At 37.5% G+C, this 25,144-nt stretch overlaps 1 protein-coding gene across 3 annotated transcripts in view; it reads right to left on the bottom strand.

Annotated features, from left to right (window-relative positions):
• Window positions 1–20,839, bottom strand: part of PDE7B (phosphodiesterase 7B) — a 192,254-nt gene extending 171,415 nt beyond the window's left edge. For 2 of the 3 annotated variants that reach the window (XM_064509024.1, XM_026120540.2), the window contains exon 1: window positions 20,762–20,839. In XM_064509024.1, the coding sequence (XP_064365094.1) occupies window positions 20,762–20,824 (63 nt within the window). In that variant the 5' untranslated portion in view covers window positions 20,825–20,839. Of the gene's footprint in view, window positions 1–13,785; window positions 13,962–20,761 lie in introns of those variants that run through there. The other variant, XM_064509025.1, reaches the window with a different exon arrangement.
• Between the last annotated feature and the right edge of the window lie 4,305 nt (window positions 20,840–25,144).

Below are 25,144 nucleotides of genomic sequence, written 5' to 3'. Positions count from 1 at the left end.
TGAGAATGATGTAAAACATGGGTAACCCTTTCCCATTCCTTACTCTGGAATTCCCATGTACCGAATGCCACTGAGGCAGCTCAGCCTCCCTGGGATGCTGGCCAACACTGTGAATAGACCTTGCTGAAAATAACTTGGGGCCAAGAAGATGCAAAGGGCAATCACTTAAAGTGAAAGACACTATCAGAAGATATAGCACAAGCACAAGAAGACTACAGCAACAGCGAGTGAAGAATATATATTGAAATATATATATTGAAATATGTATTTCAAGTGACAGCTATCCAACAATTGCTAAGCAGCTTCTGCAGTCTATAGAGCACATTTCATTAGTTTCAATAATATAAGGTGGCTATAGGCTATAAGCAAATGTATTTTAAATTTGTAATGATTTTTTCAGGATTATTAAGGAGCTGGAATCTGGACAGAGACAGCCTGATTTGCTGATGTGCAAGTGTCAAGAGGATGAGATAATTTTCCCCAACTCACTTATTTGTGCACCAATATGTTTGTTGGGATACATGCTAAAGAATAAGTAGCTGCTGTATTAGTTTTAGGGACACATCAGAATATAAGATAGCAGGAGAAGAATTAAGAAAGATAGATCCCAGAAAGGCTCAAACTGTTAGATGGTTTTGTTCCGCAAAATAAAATGCGGTAAAGATTAGTTGCCAGAATGCTGACAAAGAGCTTATGGGGAAAACACAAAGCAGCAAGGCAAGGTTGACAAAACAGGAGGGCAAGATTTTTCTTGCTGTCAGGCTCAGAGATATTCCCTCAGTTTTCCAAAACAACCATTGGTTTGGTTAAATATTTTATAGAATTTCTAATTGAGTTATCAATTACTGATACTGTGAACTGGAATTGTCAAGGCCTGCAGAGACACTGGAATTTGCTCAATATTAAAACACTCCCATATTTAAAAAAATGTCACAGGATTAAATATGTTGTTAGGGATCTAAAACATACAGAGTATTTAGAATAGCCATTCTCCATATGAAAAAAATGCCTGGCCACATTATTGTTGTTGTGAAACACATTATTTATTTGTATCAACTGCTGTCATGAGCTTTCTTTCACATACGAAGCAAAATTGCAATGCTAATTTCTCTAAGAATATATGATTGATCCAGATATTCACAGGTAACAAGATGTCACAAGGTGAGCAACTGAGATTAATAAATGCTCTGGAATAAATAAATAATGATCCTTACTGCTGTTTGGACATAAGAATATTTTGAGGGTTCTCAAAGTCAAATCTTTAAGTTGCTAACAATCTTAATTTTGTTCTATTTTATTCCCCCTCAGTGTAGTAGAATACCTTCCTTGAATACTGCACAAGCTAGGACTACAGTATATCTTATGTGTGACTTGTTCTCTCAATTATTCTCTTGTTTTAAGCATGCGATGATTTGTTTGAAAAATTGGAAGACATATCTTTTGCACTTAGAAAGGGAAGTTTCGAGGAATATGGTAATTCCTAGCTCCTTAGGAGCTCATTTTGAAGTTTCACATAGACGTCTCCTATACAAACTCAAACTTTACTCTCATGATGGAGACAGCCTTTATGTCAAAAGAAAGGTGCAGCCAACCATCATAAAGGAGTCTGTGTAAAGAAGCTAGATGCTTCCCTTCTCCCCCATTTAAAAATAAATGCTATGATGTTGAATTGATTAGATATTTCTATGGGCAGCCAGTGTAGAAATACTGGGGATCAAAATATGAAGACTTGATGGAAATAAAGAGAAACAATGATGAAATACACTTAGCATCAGCAATTTGATGGTCAGTATTGGATGGAGCGTTATTACAGACATTTATGATAGTGAGATAGAGTGCAAAATACTCTTTTTCCCTATCATTCTGCCTATCTACCCTTTCCTGTTTCTTCCTCCTCCACACTTTCCCTCATGATGTGCACAAACCCTGCCCACACAGCATGAAACTGTCGGGTCATGAAAGAATAATTATCTGAGGGAGACTCTGGTTGTTTAAGCATCTGTGGAGCCACACAGCCATGGATGTGGCTAATGAAACTGAGGAAAGTGGCACTGTTAGCAGAGCTATAAGATCATATGATTCAACAGGAGCTGCTATAGGAAACATAGCTCCAGGGTGAGTAAGGCGACCCTGCATACTGCAACTTGAGTCTCTGTTCTTTGGTTTCAGAAGGAGTAGGATACAACTTGCACCCAATGTGCTTGTGGTAGGTGAACTCAGCCTTTAGTTTTTATCATTTTAGAAAACCAAATACATGCTTGAAGTTATTCTATCCTCAGTTTAGAAAGAACTCCAAATTCCTAAGAGACAATGCATTTTTTTCGTAACAAGCTATTTCTTCTACGAAAGGGTCAAACTTCCATAGTAGAAGACACTGTCAACGTAAACTGCTTATATAAATGTTAGGTCATTCTGTTGTTTGACAGCTAGATTTAAACACAGAGAAAAGAAGACCTAAATATTATATTTATGCAATAACTAATTTATTTCTGAGTTAGAAAATCTGGAGTGACAAAAGCTTGATTCTCCAACTCTTACTAGGTATTTACGGGCAGATAGAGAAGCCATTTCAAAAAAAAGTGGCCTTTAATACTCCTGAGTTTGCTGAGTCGCTATCTGTGGGGAACAGACAAATGATGTCTTACTTAAATGAGTCTTACTGATCTTACTAACGTATTGCATGCAACATTTTCATACTCCACAGGTACTGCAACACAGCTTTGCAACATAGAGTAATACCCTTAAATAATCTCTTAGCTCAATACAACATTTTTTCCTACATTAGCATTTCATTCGGTATGAGCATGGTATCATGAACATGATATCATGTTCCTATTTAGGATCCAAAACTTCTGAGACCATTTCTGCTTGCCTTTCTCTCTTGCACGCTGTTATTAAATACAATCAGAAACGTTCCTGATGTTTCATAATAACCTAAGAAATATGCTTTCCTCTTATGTCTGACCTGCAGTCTGCCGTAAGGTGATGGAGCTGCTTCCTGTAATGATCTGCTCAGAATTTGGAAGGATGTAGTAGTTGTAATGTTCCAGAATCAAAAGACAGCAGATAGTCTTTCCCTTGAATGACATTTCCTTTTTTTATTAGTTAGAAATAAAATTCTTTATCCCTAAATGTGAAATTCTTAAGTAATAAGGTAAGTCACTTAACTTTGCTGGGTTTCAATTTTCCAATGTCTAAAGAAAGAAAGGAGAAGAATTCAAAAAAAAAAAAAAAAAAAAAAAAAACCCAAGAAAAGAAAGCTTGCAAGATGTTAGAAGAAATAAGCAGCTGTTGTAAATGTAACCTAAAATATGGACAGAAGAGGAAATACATCATTGAGCAAAGCTCAAAGATTTAAGAAAAAATATATGTCCTTATGACTTAGAGAAAGTTTTTCTATATATACAAAGGTGGAGCTAAAATGTTTACCCTGGCACACATCCTCCAGTTCTTCTACAGAATAGAGAGTGATAACTCTGCCTGTCCTAGTAAAGTTCAAATAGCATTCATTTTATTTTTAATAATGGTTGAATAACCATTTGCATAACCATTTGCCTATTTGTAGTGGTATGATGTCCATCCCTTGTGAAAATGCTGGTCTACTATTTCGTTAAAGTCTACCCTCGCATGGCTGATATGATCCATTTGACAGTTTGATTTTCAAAAATTCTGAGGCTCTCACAGTTACAGTGAAGCCTATGGGTGCTTTAGGTGCTCCAGAAGGGCACAGGTTGTTTCAAAATGAGCTCCTCAAAACATATAAAAGTGGATAATTTTGCAAATTCTGTGCTTGGTCCTTAAAAGAACCCTCATCTGAAGGGAAAGTACTGAAGTGAGAAAGTCAAACTAAAACTTTGTTTTTATGCATCTGTAAATAAAAATAATAATAGCAAAGCTTCTCTTAAAAATAACTTCATTCATCAAGACATTATGTGTGCTTCAGAAGCATTCTCTTTCTGAATTACAGTTTTCATTATAATATACTTTGATACCAGACTCTTTTAGAAGAGTGAGTGCAATTGCTTGGAAAATGAACATAATTCTTACAGGAAGCATGAATAATGTCATCATTTCTTTTACCATACATGATAATGTCACGATATATATTGTCTAAAATTTCATATCTACCTGGGCTAAAACTAGGACCATTCCCTTTTTATATGACTTGTAAATTGAGTTCCAATTCTGGCCAGATGGGCAGCTGGAATATTGGGTGAAACTCATGGGAAAGAAGAAAAGGAACATTAATAAAACACCAGTGTACTCAGTGGATTCTTGATTCTGAAAGGCAATGAAAGCAATTTAAGTGATCACTTGATAAGTGCAACACCACTGATGATTTTGGTAGAACCATCCAGTGGATGGGCTCCTAATAAATGACATTCTTGATCTCCTTGTTGCTGACCTCTCCAGTTATCCTATACTTCACAACCCTCCATCACTCTTTACAGCATATATATTTGTTGCCACAAAAATCTGTAGTATGTCAAATGTGAGGCTAAAATATGCTGAATCTCACCTCCAAATAGGAGCCACAAAGGCAACTATGCTGACAGTGTTATTCATATTTGATTTTTAATGTAAATGAAGCAAAAAAAATATTTCTCTCTGCTGCACTCAAGTGGCACTTCTCTGCAGAATTCAGCGGTATCAGAATTCAGATTTCAGTTTGCCACAGACACTGACTTACAATAGTGACTATATAAATTAATTACTGTCCTGCATGTTTGCAACGTGGACAAGAATACCATGCTTTGTTCAAAGCCATTAGATTTGGCTGTGTTGAACTTAATAAAGTGTAAAACAGTAATGAAGAAGTTTTTAACATCAGATGGTGACTAATTTTTTGTCTGCTGCTAGGAGAAATAGCATTAGTTCCCATGCCGAAACCTCTAAATCTGTGGGGTGAAAAGGTAATTTTTAGAGGAGTGTTCTCAACAGAAAATGGAGGTTAATGACAGTCAAAAAGGAGATTTTCTTTAATATGATCTTCCAAAAGAGGACTCTAGGAATTGAGTAGCTCGGAGGCATCTGAAGTTCTCCCAAAGTCAGAGGTGAATAAGGCCAACAGTCAAAGTACTGTCAGTAGACGACAATTAAAGAGTGGCTACATAGATCTGGAACTTCTCTACTAAATGTTCTCTATATTTTAAATATCCGGACCTTTCGAGTCTTTTTAGAGAATGGTTTGTTTATCTGAAAACCAATTTTCATCATCTATCATAAAAAGCTTCAATACCAAACACAGATTGACATTAAACTGCTTTTTGCTTTATTCTTAATGACATGTGAAATATTTTTTACTAATACTTAGAAAATAACAGAAGTCAGCTCAGGCTTATTCAGATTAGTAGTAAACATGATTACAAGAAAAAGAAAGGATAGGCCAAATGATACTTTGTATGTTTCAAACTAAATCATAAATACCAATTTAAAAGTTCTAATATAGGTAGACCAAGCCGTGGTTACATATAAAGTGGTTTAGACGAATGTGAGGACACCTCCTAAGAGGTATTCTGACTAGCTGACATGTTTAAACATTATAATCCTCTCTCCTCTCCCATTCTTGGATTTAAAACAATGCTTGCTATGACGTTTAAGCAAAAACAAAAAACCAAACAAAATCCCACACTCCTTTACTGTGCTGGAGAAGCCCTAAAGGGTTAAATTTTGGGGGGAGGATGAGAAGAAAAAGAATACATCTGTGGTGCATGTGCAAGCTTCTTTTTAAAGCAAGTTTCTCTCACAGATGAAAAACTGCAACCACTACAAGGAAATGTTAACACAAAGAAATAAACTGTTCAGCAAATTCTAACAAATAAGTTAGAGGTGGAATTTCTTTAAGAAAACATGCTTGAAAACAATGCCACTCTTCGGCACTATAAAGTTATTAAAAAAATAAAGCAGGGAGTGCTGTTAATTTTTTCACTTCTTTTCAAAATAAGAAACAAAGGTAGTACTAAGCCCATTGGGAGGAGTGTGAGAAGAGGATTGCTGGAAGATTTGGAAACTTCAAGGTTCGATGACCTTTGATCTTCCAGTTCAGGCTCAATAAAACAAAAAGATCTAAGTAGAATTTTCAAAATGATCAACACGTGATTGGAATCAGTTTTCCAATCATCTCTACCTGCTAGCAGGTGCCCAAATCAAGCAACCAGATTTTAGAAGTCTCTGTGCCTTGCAGTTCTCACAAGCAAAGTGGGAATTCTTTAGTGGTGGTCAGACTGTTTTTCTCAAAGTACATTTGTGCTTTCCTCCAAAAATCAACAATTTGTTTGAACTATAACTGTTCAGAAGAAGGTGCTCATTTGGATAAAGCACCCATTGGAAAAGTTTTTCAGGTTCGGGATAGCATTTTTGGAGCTGCAGGTGGAGATATGCCTGAAAAAACATTCACATATCACTTAAGCTATGGAAGCTCTAATTTGAAGCCACAGCTCTGTGTGAGGCAGTGGACTGTCGATTCAGCCCAATGCATACAGAGCTCAGTGCTTGGGGACATCACAGTAGTAATCCACCCAAGAAAAGCCCACACAAGCAAAGGGGGGACTTGAATATTTTTCTCCCATACACTCTTGAGAGGAGTGCACTAACCACAGGCTGCCAGCTCCTCTTTCCTGAGGTAGAATGTGAAAATATCTCCCAGAAAACTCTAGTGCAGTGCAATTTTTTAAATCTGGCCGTTTCATTTAGAGACTAACGTGGATTCAAGCTTTTTTGAAAGCTTGGCCAATCCTATCAGCTTTGATGATGATATATAGTGTGATCTCCATTCAACATACTCATATTGATTCATGTTGCACGTTTTTTTGTTACCATTCTATTATAGAAGAGATATTTTGGAAGTGGATATTACTATTACATATATAGTTTTGTGGCTCAACGAGACAGAATGTTATAGCCTTACTACATGAAAAATACCCTGTGATACAGTACAATACATTTTGGGCCCTAAACAAGATGACCATTTCTATGTTATTTATCAGCTTTTTAAGGTATTATATAGCTATGTCACTGAAGCACATCATGGTCTATGCCGAAAATAAGTGAAATCAACCCCTCTATGACAAATACATACACTTTTGCAGATGCAAGCACATAAGCTAAAAATTAACTGTGAGACTGTGATTTCAGATAAAATCTGGTAAAAACATTTTTTCGTGTGAGGAAGGGGAGGAGAGAAAGGAGGTTTAAAGGGTGATGGAAGAAAAGAATACATCACAGTTTTGTGGAGCCATCAAAAACAGCCAGATGTTATAGCAACAGAGATGAAGCTGTGGAATATAGTTGTATGAAATAGGTACTTCCAAAGGTTAATGAGCCTAAAATTTGAACTAGCTGGTGAAGAGAAGGCATGCTTTTAAGACCTGAAAGCTCAGTGGGTCTGATCTTCCACAGATATAAATTGATGGAGTCCTATTAATCTCAGTGGAAACATGCCACCCTCACATGCAGTCCAATTTGATTTTTCTTTTTATGTTTCAGCTGTTCTGTTTTTTAAAGCAGTCCTACAAAAATAAAGCAATGGTGTACCTGAGGAATCTGCTTGGTAAAGAAGTAGTTTCCAGTTTTATCTTTCCAGCTGGGATTTGTAGCTTGTTCAAAATATAAGATTTTTTTTTTAGTAACTTAATATTAGCTTTTGGAAAATATACTACTTTCAGTACAGTAGTTCTTTCTTTACAGTATATTGTTTTCCATGTTTTTTAGTATTATAAGGGCATTTTCAAAGTACTGACAGAGAAAGTACTTTAATAACACCTTCCTCTGAAGCCTTGAACAGGCAAAGCTCCTGCCTCTCCTTTGCTGATGTGTACAAACTCTCCTTTCTTAATCAGCACTAATCATTGTTTTCCTGGCTGTCTTACAGTCTTCTAATGACCATATTGATTAAACTAGAGATTTGCTGCCTAATGAAATTTATGATGGCCGTTCTGCTGCCACTTGAACACTGTTATTAATAGACACTTCAGATATTACAACAATGTGTGAAACAGAAATGCCTATGAATAAGTAATACTGAGACAAGTCTTATCCTCACATTTGAAATAGAAAATGGCAGTAGTCTTTTTCAACATGCTTATCAGTCAGCACAAAGCCAAAAGTGTGGTAGGTGACTCATGGAAAACAGCAAACTCCATTGCCATGATGATGTCATGAGTCTTCTTTTATATCTTCCTAGGTGTCTATGTGACTTGTCCTCATCTTCCCCAGGAGCTTTGTATGCAGTAAATCCTCATTCTACCTAAGTTTCTCAGAGATTTAAAACCAACTAAAAGCGGTAAATTGAGTGAAAGTCAAAGCCAAACATCAAATATTGCCCGTATTTAGTATTTAGTAGCCCATATTGCCCACAGCTGCATAGACAGGTAAAGCTGACAGCACTGCTACATTCTCAGTTTCTGATGGAACCTGGTGCTCTTCTACAGAAATATTAAGAAGATGCTGTTCTCCTAGGCCCTGTAATATCAATCCTAGCTCTATACCAGATTCGTCATACATAAAGGGGAAAACAGCTACACCCTTTGGATAACAGCTGAGTGCTTGGGAAAGTACCAAGTAATTTCATGTCAATATGTATTCATTTCTAATGCACAGCCAGCCACCTAGGAATTCTCATCCCTCTTTCCAAGGGATGAGTCCCTGCATACAAATGGTAGCTTTTCCACCCCATATTAGGAAAAGTAAAACAAACAAACTCCAGAGCTTAGTCGGTCTTCACAAACACTGAAGGAACTGGGTTATGGGAAAAAAAAGTTGGGTAGGGGGGAGAAAGGGAATAAGAATATGAGAATAGAGACCATTTCTTTCAAAACGAGTAAAAGGGAATTACCAAAGGGTACAGAAGTGATTATTATACAGTAGCCCAATATCATCCTCCAGGAGTTCTCTAATAGAAGTTGAGGTTTCTTAATTTCAATTTTATAGACATGCATTTCTTGGAGCTGTCTCTGGGTTGCTGCTCTTTCAGTCAAAACATACCTACTCACATTTTATTCTTGGAAATGTAATGATCTCCCTTTCCAAAACCTCTTTCCTACATCCCGATGGTAAGGTTCATAGGCTCTGCTCTGAAAAATCATAGAGTGAATACAGGTCCATACACAGGTCCTGAAAGCAACTGCCCTAGAAGTGTGTTTTTATGCCTCCGTGACAATTAACTAAACTTAGTTTGACTGGAGATTTGCTGCTCTACTTTCAAAAACTTTATGCTGCTAGTATTAACACACAACACAGTGATATATTAGTTGGTGAATTTTCTCATACCAGGAATTTTTGTGGTTAATTAATATAAACCTACCAGCTACAGAAAAAGTACCTCTGCAACTATCTTCTTCTAAATATTTGTTTCCTATTTTTAATACAACGTACTCAAAGAAAAATAAATCTTGATGTTTGTGTATGAGTGCAACTCTTCTGTAGCTAAACTATAACAAATTTCTCTCTCTCTCTGACTGGGTGAATCCTAACCATTCATCCTCATCCATTAAGAGCTCGAGATCATCGGCTATGTTTATCCACCCAGGCAACCTGGATGTCTTATTTGGCTGGACAGTAAGCTAGCAGAAGCAAATCATATACCGCCATGAGGCTATGTGGCCTAAATAAGTAGCTAAACTGAGTTCCCATCCATCTTCACTGAGAACTCCCATGGGGAGGAAGAACAGAATAAGAAAATCAAACTCAGTGGGGCCCTTTCATTAGTTCAATTTCTTCCTGTTGAAGGCATTATATAATAAAACATTAATAAGGCATTATATAATAAAATCATATCTATACATTTTTTACTGTCTAAGAACAGAACAACTGAGAAGTATATATCAAAATTACAGTGTCTATGTACTACAGATATCATGCTATTAAATGTATGCATGAAAAATGCTTAATTCATTTGATCACTGTTTTTTGAGAACTGTCCCTGACCAAACTTTTCACTTAAAATTTTGCCACTGAAGTCTGGCTTCTGGAACTGCCCTCTCTAATATCAGATCTTGCTCTGATTTGTTAATTTTTTACCTTAAAACTGGAGCCTTTGGAACAGATAGCGAGCACTAGCTATATACTAGTGCTCTGAGCACTTTGAACCCTAGCCATATATCTGCTGAATCCTGCACAGTGAAAACAGAAATGCAAAGGATCAAATACTGTTTTCTAATGTGATTTTCTCGTGATGCCACTGGAGCATGAATAGTGGTAAAAATAAAATTAAAAAGTGTTCTAAACAATTTTCTGGAAGATATAGAAGAACCCTTTTGCTAAAAAGTCTTACAGCAATTAACTTTGCTTTTTAAATTTCAATAAATTAATTAAATTGATTAAAATATAACCAGTACATTCTAGCTCCCTAGTATTTAAGCAAAGCCAATACTTTAGCTTAACAATTACCTAGTACTAACAGAAGACACATTTTTTCACTTTCCTACTCATTTACTGTGAAAGCAGGGGAAAAAATTATCACTGCCCCCTTGCCCCATTGTATCTGAGGCCCTTTGTGGTGCCCCGGTTTGTGGCTATGATTATTCACCTTTAGCTGCCTAGATACATGCGCCTCATGCTGGTCACAGAAAGAAAAAGCATCAAAACTTTGGAACTGCTTTTTGGATACTTAGGCCTACAAGTTTGTGGGTCCCAGTGCCTCCAGGGCATAAACGCTCAATAACATCCGTTACACATCCTTAAGTTTGTGACTGAAAAGTGCAATTTCCACACTAGATGTAAAGCCAGCATTTGACTGGAAATGAAAAAAATTATGCCCCTGCAAGGATAAGCCAGTTTTTTGGCTGAGGATCAAGAAAAATGAATGGTATAATTCCAACATAGAGATTCCCATCTTCTACCCAATATGGATGTGGGAGGAGGAATACTGAGCCATCATTTCATTACAAAACACTTAATTTGGTTCTGGCAGCTGGTAGGACCCCAGCTGTCCCTTTCACTTTCACCCCGTGACAAACACATGGAGTGTTGTAATCATTTCAGGCAGAAAAAGGGAGAAAAGATGAACAATAGTGAGTTGCTCAGAATGCTCATTTGCATGAGATGTCATTCTGGCTCCCCTAAATGATTTGTTTTTCTGTTAGCCCAACTGTATCAAGAGCTTTTGGCCATATATTTAGCTTGATTACATAACAGAATAGGTCTTACATGTTTCTTAGGATTAAATAAAGAGGTGTTGGATTGTAGTCCACTGACAGTAATAGCATTTCTGCTTCATAGAGCCACTAGAGAGGAAATTACCCATGCAAGAGAAGTTTTTCCCTATAGGACTGAAAAATTACAAGAAAACCATATATATGTCATGAAAGATCAATTTTCAGACTGTTTCTGATTAAAATATGCTTTAACTATTGGTAGAAGAACCATGGGGTGAGTGGAAAGGAACTACATATGACTGAATGTCTCAATTATACTTCATAACTGCAATGAGGACACTGGAAAATCAGTCCGCCTCAGTGATCTACCAGAGGTGTGGTGAGGGCACACAGAGAACTAGGTTTCAAAAGGGAAAGGCACATAAATGGGGAGGGAAGGGAGGAAACAGCTGCTGCTATATGGTATATTTTACATGCTGGGTTACAGAATTAAACACGTCACATACAGTGGTCAGACTCAGTAGAGTATGCATTACTCTGCTGGAATCACTAGAACTTCACTGGTGACGACTCTTGTTCACTGTATTCAAGTAAATTTGTAATGAACAGCCATTCATATAACATGAAACTTCTGCAATACAAAATCCTTTTTTGAACAATGTGCCTGTGAATGTCAGTAAGCTTTATCCACTGAGAAGGGGCCAGCCTTAAATGTTACTTGGTTTTGATGTTGAACTGAGAATGTTCAGAGAATGCATTGCAGCTAAAGTGGAAGTTCATTAGTAAAGTAGAAAAACAGTCATTTCCTCAGCTGAAGTCCACTTATACTTAGTACTGCTTGTAGTAGTTGCTACAAAATATGGATGCAGCAAAAGGCAGATTTCAGAGCTTAAAACCTGAGATTCACTAGAAAGACATTTATCAAAAGAAGTGAACAATTTACTTCTAGGAAATTATTACAAAACCAATGATGTCTTACAGATTACGTTTTGGAAACTTGGATCACTTCATGTACAGTTGTTCCTTACAGAACAGACTTCCCCTTAGTCAAATTTACTAATTTAATCCTCTAACAAATACTACATTAATCTTTCTAAACTCAGGCCTCGAGAAGCAGTGCTTTAGTTTTGGAAAACAGCTGGCAGTTCACGTAGTCTCTCGGGAGGGCTGGGAGGATAGGATGGTATGGAGATTACAGAATAACAGTTCAACTAACAATGTTTGACTTTGAGTTATTGGATGGCAGGAAAAAAAATTATCCTTAAGTATCTCGAAAGAGATGTGGCACTAAAGAGTTTATCTGTGAGAACCCTCTTTGTTCTTGCATTCATCTGTGAAGATACAGCAAAGGAAATGGAGGATCTGCAGCTATGCATTTGCAATACACAAAGTCCTTGTTTTCCCACTAGGCACTGCAGAATAGCAATTGTCCATTCACAGCACATATCACATCCTCTGCATTTCAGAGCTAGTATTTTTGCAGTCCTTAAGCTAGCATGTTTGAGCCTAGTATAGTTAATTTTCATAGCCCTTTGAAGTGCACTGCATGAGGCAGGTTTGTTATATGAACTGATTATTCAGGTATGATTTGTTCAGCTAAACTAAAAGATTTTCAAATCATGGAAGGTTTATATTTACAGTAACATCTCAAACAGAGCTGTAAAAAGTCTCATTCCACACACTGCAAAAAAATAAGATTGCTAGTCACTGAGCATACCTGTATTTTAATCAAATTAACAGAAGAAATTGGCTGCATTGACTGAAGTAATTTTTAAGCTCACTCATACACACACATACATGAACTCCGACAAGTGGCTCCTCCTCTTGCATGTTAGAATCACACTCCTGAAAACAATGTTAGTTTTATGCTAGCAGTTGCTTTCGCTTCCTGCAGCACACACTGTTCACTGTAATGCTGCAATACTCATTCAAGTCAGATCACTAGCTGCCTGAATATGGATTGAACCTATATGCCATTAAATAGACATCAGGCTGCACTACTTCAGCTTCCATTTAAATTTCCACTTTTCTCTGGTTAGGTTGCAAAAGCTATCTGAAAACTGATGTTGATATAAGACACTCAGCTCCCTCCCCTCTGACTGAGGATCTGCTTAAAAGTTAAAGCGCAGGCTTACTCTTAATTTTGAACTTCTGAACCCAAACCAAGTAAAGCATCTTAAGCATGTAGTAATAAAATGCTGCAGAATACGTACTCCTAAAAATGATGCTAATATTCTTTTCTGCCTGATGTATTTATTTCCAACTCTTCCTCTCTCTGCTCTAACTCTCAAATGAACTCGTGGCCCCCTCAGGATAGGAATGAGTTTCTCCGTTCTTCCTTCCTTCATCTAAGGCAACCAAGTGCAAGGTCTCCTCTCCTGCCATTGAGCAGTAGGACTACACAGAGAAAAAGCAATCACACTTTCCTCAGCGGGGTCACAAAGGATTACAATAACAGATTCTTTCTGCAATCTTCTTTTGCCGTAAAATGGTTAAATCAATGTAAGTTAGAATGTTCATCTAGTTTGAATAAAAAGAAAAAGGGAGGAAATTCAAAAACCGGTTGCTGTAGTAACAATCACCAGTAAAAATCTTCTCGTTTAAATGATAGTATTATCTCCCTCTCCCCCTCGCAGTTTTAGTTCCCCTTTAAAAATAATCATGCTGCCTCTTTTAGATTTGCTGTACATACCTCAACCATTAAACAAGACATTTAACCATAGTGGCAGTTCTGTGACCTTTGAATGCCGTGAAATCTCTAAGCGATGCAGCTTGTTCATGAAGACTTGTACTGCAGAATCCAGGAACTGCATCCAGGATTAGGAATATAATTAAGTAACAACAGCAACCAAAAAAAAAAAAATAAAAAGGAAAAAAAGAAAAGAAAACCTCCCCAAGCCCGCCAACCCAGCCAATAAAACCACCTTAAGAAGCAAAAAAGAATCGGAAAGAGAGTGCACTTTTCTGCAAGTTAAAGGGCTGGGATAGAGCTGAGCTTGCTGCAGTCTGACTGACTGTGTTAGCAAGCAGAAGGCCGTGCACGGCTGGGAGGTGCTGTCAACTGCCACAGGCAAGGAAAAGCAGACCAATCGGCTTCGGCACTGTCAGCTCAGCAGAGTGAAGCCTTTTCTGTTTATGTTTCCTCATTTCAAGAGTGACGTCAAAGGGTTTAGTTTTTCCTCTGCATGTGCTATTAATTTTAAACGACTACTATGGGAAGAATGTGGCAGCGATTTAGGCTACCCTACTCGAAAGAAACCAGAGCCATAATTAATCTGTCCTGCATTTAGCTTAGAAATATTTTATAATGAGAGGTACCAGAAAGATCCAAAATATCTACACAAAATGAGAAAGGCTGTATTTATGCAAACATACATTGAAGTGTTCTTAAATATACCTAAGCTATTTCCCAGTGAAAGCTGTTATCTATATGGGTCTGTGGCAGAAAATTGGACCGGAGTCTGCCCTTGCCCTGATGTAAATCAGGAATTGCTTCTCTAAATTTCATGAAGTTGCACTAGAGTAAACTGGGAAAAAAGAGATGAGAATGGCACTACTGTATACATCCCTTTATCAGTCAGCACTAGTTAGAATACAAATTAACAAACTTCTGTCATTACCAGGTCAGAGTCACTGACGCAGCTACTTCAGGTTGTGCTGCTCTAGGCAACCATCCAGTGCACCAGCAAATCACAGCCCAGACAGCGCTCTAATAAGAGATCTGCTGTAAACCAGCACACTGAGTTTTATTCCATACCAAAGTGCATGGTAAAAAGCAGGAGACTATGTTAAAGCCTGGCTTCCTATATCACCACATCACTGCCAAAAGGGAAGCTACACACTCAGGTAGAAGGAAGAAACCAGCAACATCTACCAAGGTCAATTAGCATGAGCAACAGAGCCTGTGACAACACAGGGTAATTGATGAGAGATCAGTTGACAACAACAACAGTTTAGTTGTCTTCATCACTTTAATTTTATTCATTTGTTCTTGTGGGATTACTTTCAAAGAGATTGGTTTATGAGACATAGTTCAGTCCTAAAAAGTCCTAACAGTCTAATATTTAATTTTAAAATAAATATAAGTGCTTCTGAAAGTGGGAAGACTGACAGCTCTTGTGAAAGAAATCCTCCAGTGATCCACAGAACAGGCATAAAAATAGTAGGAGCAGTAGGAGCTTCTCCATGACAATGCATCGATGGCTACCAACTGAGCCTATCAAAAGGTGGTTCCAGAGACACCAAAATATTAAATGATTCTTTTCACTGAAAAGTCTGGTATCACTGCTAATGTAATCAGCTTTGGCAACAAATATAAAGGGTTATGGTGATATAAATGCTGGAAAAACATATTCAAAAGTATTAAATAAGTTAAAGATTTACAAATCGATCTGAGCTCATTAAATTCATCTGACTACTTAGAGAACTGTATAAAGCAATCTGAAATGTATAAATAGGAATATGATTTGTAATATACAGAAAATCATCATGTTCATTTTCACTTGGCATTGGTGAGGGCTCAGCTGAGCATTGCACTTTGGGAATTTCACTGCAGGGACCAATTTTGGGAATGTCAATTAAAAATGGTATGGTCCAACTGGAAAGGCTCCAGTGAGAATGTTCAGAAGTCTGGAGCCTATGAGCAAGGCTGAGATTGATATTGTCTTGTCCAAAAAAGGAGAGATATAACTGTTATATAAAGGGTACATTTACTCTAAAAAAGTACAGTACTAGAGTCTGTTCTTTCACCTAGAGGCATTATCTGGCCACACTCTGAAGCTCTTTTAAAGCCTTCATGACAAGACGGCTGCATCTGAACTGCCTATTAAGTCCCAGACTGTGCCTGTGAATTGTTAAGGAGAATGCCCAAATTTTGCCAGGGCCCATTCTTGGAATATAACATTACAGATGATCAAGGATCACTGTTCAGGCCTGTGTAGTGGCACTGTTTAGTTTGCCAGTATAGATAAGAGTTTACATGCAAAGAGGAAGGGAATAATTTTTTTGCCATATTCATTGTGGTTAGAATGAGTAAACTGCAACAAAGCTAAGTAAGTTGGATATAGGAAAATCTAAAGGTAGGAGTGTGAAGTGCTGAAATAGATAGGCTGTGATAGTCCACAGTGTCCTATTACTGGCTATTTTTAAAAGTAGGATTAGGCAAACATCTTTCAAGAGCAGTTTAGATACAGGTGGTCCTACTTTGGAGTACAGAGGCAAGACTAGGGCATTTCTGAAGGTCTCCCATTTTTTTCTGTTTCCTGCATTTTAGCATCAATCTAATACTATATTACATTGCATGAATAAGAGTCCTGGTATGTTCAATTTCTGCACAAAGTCATAGGAAGCTACCGTCTCTGTCATAGGGAAGCTAGAGGCTACTTCAACCTCCAAGAATTATTTGGCCCACTGACAAAAAGTGGCCACTGAGGTTACAAGGGTTTTCTGTGATGTAGATGCTTCTAGGGCAAAAAGATTGAGTGGTCAAAAAGCGTTTATGATAACAATTTCTACTTAGACAAAGATAATCTCAAATGAATACAAGTATGTAAAGATGGGAAGCTGAACACACAGCTGTATAGAGTGTTGCAAGGAAGACCCTGGCTTCCTCAGCATAACTACATGCTTCCATGATGAGATGGGAAACGCTGTTGAAAAGAAATGGGCTCCATCTCCTAGAAAAAGGAAGAACTTTGGCACAAGTTTGTTAATCTAATGAGGTGAGCACTAAACTATTCTTACAGGGGCTGGTGACATGAGTGTCCAAGTAAACATGACTCACAAGAGCCTGATCCAAAGCTGGAAAACTGAAAAGGCTATGGTTATTTTAAAAAGGTCATAGAAGAAGAAAGCAAGCCCACTGATGCGCAGTCTAGATGTCGCTATACTAATATAAAATATTTGAAAAATAATAGAAGGAGCTGGAACCCTTAATGCATGATCAAAATTACAACTTCACTGACATAACAGAAACTTGGTGGGGTACAGTCATGTGAAAATATGACTGGAATATTAATACCAGAGTATAGTTTGTTCAGGAAGAACAGGAGGGGAAAAGGTGAAGGAGATTATGCCATATGTCTCAATCAGATGTTCAGAATGCAGCAGGAGATAGTTTTATTGAAAGTCTGAGTGATAATATGGTGGGGGAAGAATATGGGCATTGTTGGGGGATCTGCTAAAGATGCAGAAAAATCAAGTAGCTAACGCTTTTTGTTAGCAATTAGCAGAATTCTCTGAAGCACAGGACTTGGCCATAATGAGAGATTTTAGTCAGGCAGCTCTTGGCAAAACAGAAGAGTTGGGCACAGACACCTTAGTTCATTCTCTCTAGAGTAAGTGTTATATTTGAGAATCCCTAAAATTTATAAGCCTGACTTTTTGAGCAATCCTTCTTGACTAAGTAATTTATTTGATTTCCTTTTATAGTCTTGGGTCAGCACTGGAGGCAGTTTAATATTTGTCTATAGTGATTCTCCCACCCCAGCATAGACTGCACACCAAGACATACTATCTCCTACCATTGTATGGCGTTCCTCTTCTCAAGTCTTCAACAGTCTATTAGACCTTCTCACTGTGGTCTTTGGACAGGAACTTGGATATTAGAGAACCTGCCTAATGTACTTCTCTTGAAACACACTCCTTATACCCTTGAAACCCAAAGAAAATAAATACATTTGAGTGCCAGTAAAAATTGTGTATGCTCCTGATGAAATGGCAGGCACTGCCTGCAGCAATGTGCATGGACATAGTGTTAGATGCCTCTTACCTAAGATACCTTCTGCTTTCTTCCCCCTTCTCTAGTTCTACACTGGCAATCCTTAGGAAGGACTCCAGCAAGGCACCACCTATTGATATTAATATTGCTGTCAATGACATCAGAGGCAGTGAAGTAGTTTGAAGGTGTAGGAATAAGAAAGAGTGGAAGAAGATGCTTCCTTAGTAACCACTGCTGAGAGCGCCTGTGCCTGACTCTCCTTTTCCACATCCCTCAGCTCCCCCCAGCAATGATATATCGCTCTGAATTGCAAGGCTGTAGGTGATAAAGGCATTCCTAAAGATACTATTACTTTTCCTTAGGGCCCTCAGTCAATGTAGACATGGGCATGTACGTTTGAGGAGACTGTGATGAAGCATGTGCTTTAAGTCTCTTGTATCTTTCTTTGCTGGGAGGACAATAAAGGTGAAAAACTAGTGCAGTCTTCTGTACAAATGAAAACAGAGAAAGGAAAGGGTGCACAACGACAGTGAAAGAAGCACAGGGTTGAAGAAATTTATGCTTATCTCACACCAGGAGGACAGACATATTATATTACTCTTACAGATTAGTTTATATGTTACACTGGATATATTGTCATTAGGAAACTTTCTAAAGCAGATTTCTCCACGCTGAATCATGTGCATGGTGACAAGATGTGGGCATCATGTGCCTGTTTATTTACAAATTAATGCCCTCTATCAGCTTTTTAATCTTGTTACAGATGCGATGAATGGCTCCAAGCACCCTCAGCATACTTTCTATGGAATAGACTCCCTTATGGCTCTCTTCTTCAGCTGGGATCTGTGCAATATTTTCAGTGAATTTGCACACAGCCTGTGTGAACTGTCTGAAGGTACTGTAGGCTGATGATTAGCTGACGTCTGGAATGACACAGGGCCTGGATGCAGTGCACAGTATGACTCAGACCAGCATGGAGACAGGTATGGGCATGATCCCAGGTATGGTCATCCATAATGAGGTGATCCCAAAATGAGAGAAGACTGTTGGACACGCAGATTGCTGATGTGACTGCAGGCCTCTCTGATCTGACCCTAAAAGCTGGCATGTCGTTGCATGGCTTAGACTGTTGGACTTGACTTCCTTTGACTAAGTGCTGTCATAACAAGATGACACCACTCCTAAAAATGCTGCCTACAACAAAGGAACAGTCTCCAGCTCCCACAAACTCATCCGTGCTCCCAGCTCCCACAAACTCATCTGTGCGTTATTCTGTCTGTCTTTCTAGCCTTGATCCTACCTACCTATTGTCATGTCTTTTCCCATATGATCTAGAAATTCAGCTGTTTCTGGTGAATAACTTTCCTCTAACTATCCCCCTTGCCCTATCAGAGTTCCCAATGTCCTTTCTATTGAGCATATGTTCTAATTGGAAATGCTGAGAAAAAAAAATGCCTTTCTTAATTTGTTCCTCCTACATTTCTCTCTCCCTGGTGAGGGCAAAACCAAGAATGAGTGCAACAGAGAAAGGTTCTTCTTTTATAACATTTGTCGGAGATCAAATTCAGTTCAGGAACCTCAATTTGGAAACAATTGTGGAAAACAGTTGTGATATAAGCCTAGCTATAATAGAGAATTCCAAGGTAATTTGGGCTGATCTCAGACATTTCCCCGGCAAGGTAGAATGCAAGGGCATTTGGGCAGAGGGTCAGCACTCTGACTATGTGAACTACCTCCTATTTCACATAGCAGAAAGGGAAAAGTAGGTATGGACAAAGTTTTAGGTGCCTGTGCATAGGTACCGTCAAGATTTAGGCAACTCTTAGACTGAAGGAGGAAGGAGATTTACACAATAGCTGAGGTAAGGAATGCTTCCTGATTTAGGGGCATGAAGTCGTCCTGAGTTCCCAAGTAAAAATGGATGAATTATGTAAGATTGCCTATGTGTCATTGGTGACAATTTTTCTATTAAGACCAGGGAGAAAGCACCTAGACAGAAGGCTATTTGTGTGGCTTATAAAGATTTAATAATTCATATCACTTTACTGCTCTACAAAATCTGTATTAGCCAGTATATTAAAAACCACAGAAAAGGAGTAAAGTTCCAGAGCTTTTTGGTTTATAAGAACATTCTGAATTACATAATGTCAGTAGATTTTTAGAAAACCTCTCCACTTACTTCTAGATACTTGCTTATAGAAAATAGTGATGGAAATGATCTCTAATAAAATGGAGTGATAGTAAGAGCATAGAAATCATTTCTCATCTACAGATTAGGTAGTTCACATAAACAGCATTGGATAAGCTCAATAAGCATCGTATAGAATGATGAAAGCATCAAGAACAGAGTTTCAGATATCCAATAACTTGGATTAGTTATTTGGAACACAGTGTGGAGCTTGATTTTTAGCAGATGTGACTATTGAATTACATTAAAAAATAACTGAACAATCTCTCAAGACATAACCTCTCAAGACTTGTGAGTATTATGAATTAATCTATGGTTCAATCATTGTCTGGTTTCTGTTTTACAAAATGTTATGTGAATTTCAAAGGGTGTCATTTGGACTCCCAAAAGGCCCCGAAGGACTGGAAAAGGGCCTCAACATAGCTGCCATTAATTTGCCCTCAGAGTTAGGCTCCCTGACCAGCAGTGCAGAGAGCAGTAGTAAATCCCAAAGTCAGAGCAGAGACAGAGTGGCAGAAGGTTAGTTTGTGCTGCTAATGCTGTATAGGTATGAAGAACTTCACTATCTGGAACTAGCAAGCTGACATACAGTTCCCAGGCAATAAAAAAAGAGGGCTGAGAAAACAACTTTTTAAATGACTCATTTTTGTTTCATGAGCAGATCATATGCAAAAACATTTGTCTGCTTCCTAATACAGCATTTGGTTTCAAACCTAGGAAAATTCAAAAAGAAAAGGTGAAAAGCTTAGTGTTTTCTCTTACCTGAAAGATGACAAACTTTCTCTTATTTTGGCCAATGGTGCGTACTTTGGGCTTCATTCTCATTGCTCATAGGTGGGTGGCCCAAGTTTCCTCTAAAATAAGAACATATTCAGAGAAAATTCTCAATCTTAAAAAGCAGAAAGATCAGCATACCCAGAAATCTATCTTTTTAATATCACTGTTGCTTATACAGTTGTGAATATTTCTCCAAATTCACCGATTCCTAATTTGTGCAAGTGATTTTTTGTTTATTTATATTGCTTCTTTTCGGCCAGTGGATTTTTCTATGTGATTCGTGGTGTTTAGGACAGTTTAAAAAAAGAGAAAAATGAAAGGCAATATTATTCTGTGCCACAGAGAAAGTTGGAACAACAGAAAAACAAACCAGATGGAATTCTGCATTGTAGGGTTAGAAGCAATGTCAGAAATATTAGTGCATCAACCTGTGAAATTGTAAAAGTGCAATACTATTGCAGGACAAAACAAACTCCTTGTTTGTTCAGTTAAATGTCTTGCATCCTATATTCGACAAGTAAGGAGAGGCAAGAAAAATAATGATATGGCAGTTACCATCCAAAAACCTCTTTTTTAATATTTAAAACTTAGAGTGTGTCACTGTTCTACACACAGGTAAATGTTTTTTGAACAAATACTGAGGAAAAGAGCACACTATTATTAGGTTTTCATTCTTAACATAAATAAACCACAAAGAGCTTCTTTCTTGCTTTTTCTCTCTTTTTCTTTTATAGCCTTCTGTAACATTTTAGGTGCAGAAAGACCTGATTTCTTAACAAAATCTTTGAGCAAAAGCTGAAATAAGATTGTAAAGAATGGATTTTGTGGAGTGAAGTGAATTTCAATCATTTTTAACAACTTTGCCACTGAGGCATTTTACTACATTTTTCAGAATTTGAAGAATTTTTTGCATTTCCATTTTATTTCCATGAAATAGCTGTTGCTTGAAATTAAACTGAAGCCAACATTTTTACAAGAAGATTAATTAATCTACCAAAATTTTTCTGGATTTCCTGTTAAAAAAGACAGGTTTGATTTCCTTTAAATGATATTATTCAATTAACATGAATGGGAATTTCAGCTTTCACCTGAAGCTAATAATAATACACTCTCTTACCCTGTTGAACTGAAATGTAGTTGGGTGAGCTAGCAGATGTAGGCCTTTAAGACAAAAAATATACTGAGACATGTGTAAGAAAATTTGTGGAAATCTTATCTTTCTTTCACTCAAGAACTACTACTTGCACATAGTTGAAGATATGGCTAGGCAGTTGGATAGCTGACCACCCCATCATCTTCCTTCTCATCTCCTCGCTCCACAGCCCCTATCACGTCTGTGTTTTGGGATTCCCGTACAGCCTGCACACTTTGAATGGCCTCTCTTCTAACAACCTGATCACTCCACAAGATTGAATTGATTTCATAATATGTGGTGTCTTTAATAAATAGAACTGAACCCTAATCATTCCTGTTTTATATGCTTATCACAAAGGGTAAAAGAAGAGAAAGTATACAGTACAAGCAACCATTGCCATGACTGAATCCCCTCCTCATAATTTTGACTACACAGAATGAGTAGCAATCCTAATTCACTGAATTCTTCAAGCATTTCATTATCTTGTTTCACTATTTGAAATTATCCAATGTAGTGGTATAAGTAATATAGTCCGATGGAACAGAAAAACACTACAAATCCAAGCAACAGGGACAAATTTTCTCTTACAGACACACAAAAGAACCATACATTCTTAGCAGATATAAGATCTCAATTTTAATGTCTTTAGAACTGCAGAGTTTGAGTGAGTCTCAATTTTTAAGTGTTTTTTCCCATCTTTATTAAATCATCTTAGTGCTATACTGTCTCAAATACAAGCCAAAACATAACTCTTTCCACAGAAGAGGAAGGACATCTTGGGGGTCAAAAAACTCCATTTCCTTAGTATCTTACACAAAAACATCCCTAATTACTCTTCCATCACGTATATGTAAAACAATCTGCAAAGTTAAAACATCTATAGTAATATACAATGACTAACATTTATGCAGTAATTGGTTGGTTGCTTTAAAGGAACAGTAGTGATTTGCAGTGATTTTCTATGCAAACAGTGTGAACCTTTAAATTGTTCATAAAAGTTCATAATTATGAACTGTTTAAAAGAGAAACTTGAAACTGGTATGAATCCATTTGAATGGATTGTATCTGCTATAATTTACAGTAATATATTTATGGAGAAAATGTTCAGTGTTAACAGTTTAGAGATACCTCAGTCATTCTCAGTCTTAATAATTTCTTTACAAAAAGTCAGACTCTCAATAAATAGGCAAAATAATTGTATAAGACACAAGACAGCTACGTGCTCAGCTCCTCTTCTGAAAGCAGACCCATTGAGGAAAAATATGGATTGCTTCAATGTTGGGCCAAGCAGCTGCAGCTTTATGAATTACAGAATACAGTAACATTTTGGAACTTCGCTTGGCAACATTGAAGAATAGACCATTGATACTCTTGTCAACTGCCCTCCTCCTTTTTCAGTCCTCTAATCCCAAGCATCGTTGATCTTTGTCTTCACAGAGCTTAGCCAAGACCAAAGCTTCCCCACAGCACTGTAAGCAACAGATTAAGTTGGATGATGGACGTAATTAGTCCCTTAGCTCCTCACTCCACCTACCATCTGGAGGCTGCCTCCTTTGCACCGATGTGCTTTTCTGAAGCTGCTTCATGTGTAATTCAGTGGTTCTTGTTGTGAGAACAGGAACCTCCAGGAGAAGCATCTCCTTCAGCAGTCTGACTTCACCTGTTCCATGCATCGATATGTTATCTTGACTTAAAACTCAGCATCTATAAGAACCTAAGTTATTGGAAATTGTGGAGAAAATGATGGGAAAGAAGAGACCCCTCTTTTACTGTACTTTCTCATATCATGTCATATCAGCTATTCCATCATAAAAAATTAATCTGGGAAGCTACAGAAGGAATCAGTATCATCTGGCTCTTCTTAAAGTACCTCTTTGCTGATGATCACAGTGAAACAACTTTGAGGCATCCTCCAGCTTTTGTCCAGAATTAGTTGGAACAGCAGTGTTGTTTTCATTATCTACTGAATCTTCCTCTTATCAAGTTTTTCCCTTTCATCTCTTAATGATACAATGCCATCCCATATTATGAGCTCTTGACTCCAAGATAATTTTCACATACTTGTGTTAATTAATATTCAACAAAGAAAGTCAGCTGAGATTACATTTCTCAATCCCTTAACTTTATGGGATTAATAAATTGATTCCACAGGTTAGTATCTTTGATGGTAATCTGTCCCAAAGCTCCTAGCAAGACAACAGGAGTGTCTTTTGGTAGAATCAATGTGAGAAATGTTATGAGTCTAAGAAATCTAACATGAGGGCTGAAATATCCCATACAGCCTATCACACATTCCCCATGAATAGGAATAAAGGGTTTGTCACATCTTTGAAACTTCTGAATATAGTTTAGAAGATATTTATGATTCTATCATGAATAATACAGCAGGCTGCAAAATACCGCATTTAAAATGTAAAGACTTGCATATAGAAACATTTGTTTTAATGTGTCAATGATCTTTTATTGGCACAGATTAGCTTACCTAATGATTATATCTTATTATATTTGATGTTTGTATCTTATTTTATACATATATTCCAGAACTGCAAGCACAAATTTAAATGATGATTTGAGAAGTTTTTTCCTTTCCTATAAAATATAAGTATACTTTCTTCAGGACTAGGTATATGTGGTACATTAAGTTTTCAGGATAAGCCTCTGATGACACAAGTATGGTCCCAAATAGGGTAGGATAACAAGTACTACAGGAACACATTTTATCTGTAATAAGAATATTTCTGTTAACTAACACTTACTTAGCTGTTAACTAACACTTTCTTAGCACACAAATTACAAAGTTACTATGGCATCTCACCACTTAACCACATTAGAGATAGGACACAGTGACCAAGGCCCACTACATGTTGGAATAAAAGGGCTCTGCTTTAGAAAGATTTGCACTGAATTTTTAATGCCATCAAATAGGATCTCAGTTAATGCTCCCTGTCCCTGCATCTCACCCATCCTCCTCCTGCACACACATTTCTACGAGCAGAATTCTAGCCCTGTGACCTCTGCAGATCCAACCCACAAACCAGACACTACATGATCCCTCCTCCGGTTCCTTGGTATGCCGAAGTACATAGTATAGTACTCTTTGATATCTGTCTTTCATGCGCCTGTTGTCTGAATTTCATCTTCAGAGTCACAAGGTTTGCTAAACACGCAGAAAAATATTGTTCTGATTACTATCCAGGACTAACTATTATGAATCAAGGTCAAGTCAAGCCAGG

Source organism: Dromaius novaehollandiae, chromosome 3, assembly GCF_036370855.1.
Source record: "Dromaius novaehollandiae isolate bDroNov1 chromosome 3, bDroNov1.hap1, whole genome shotgun sequence".
In the NCBI taxonomy this organism is placed as follows: Eukaryota; Metazoa; Chordata; class Aves; order Casuariiformes; family Dromaiidae; genus Dromaius; species Dromaius novaehollandiae.
Note: the sequence above shows the minus strand (reverse complement) of the source record. Positions and strands in the feature narration are given on the sequence as shown.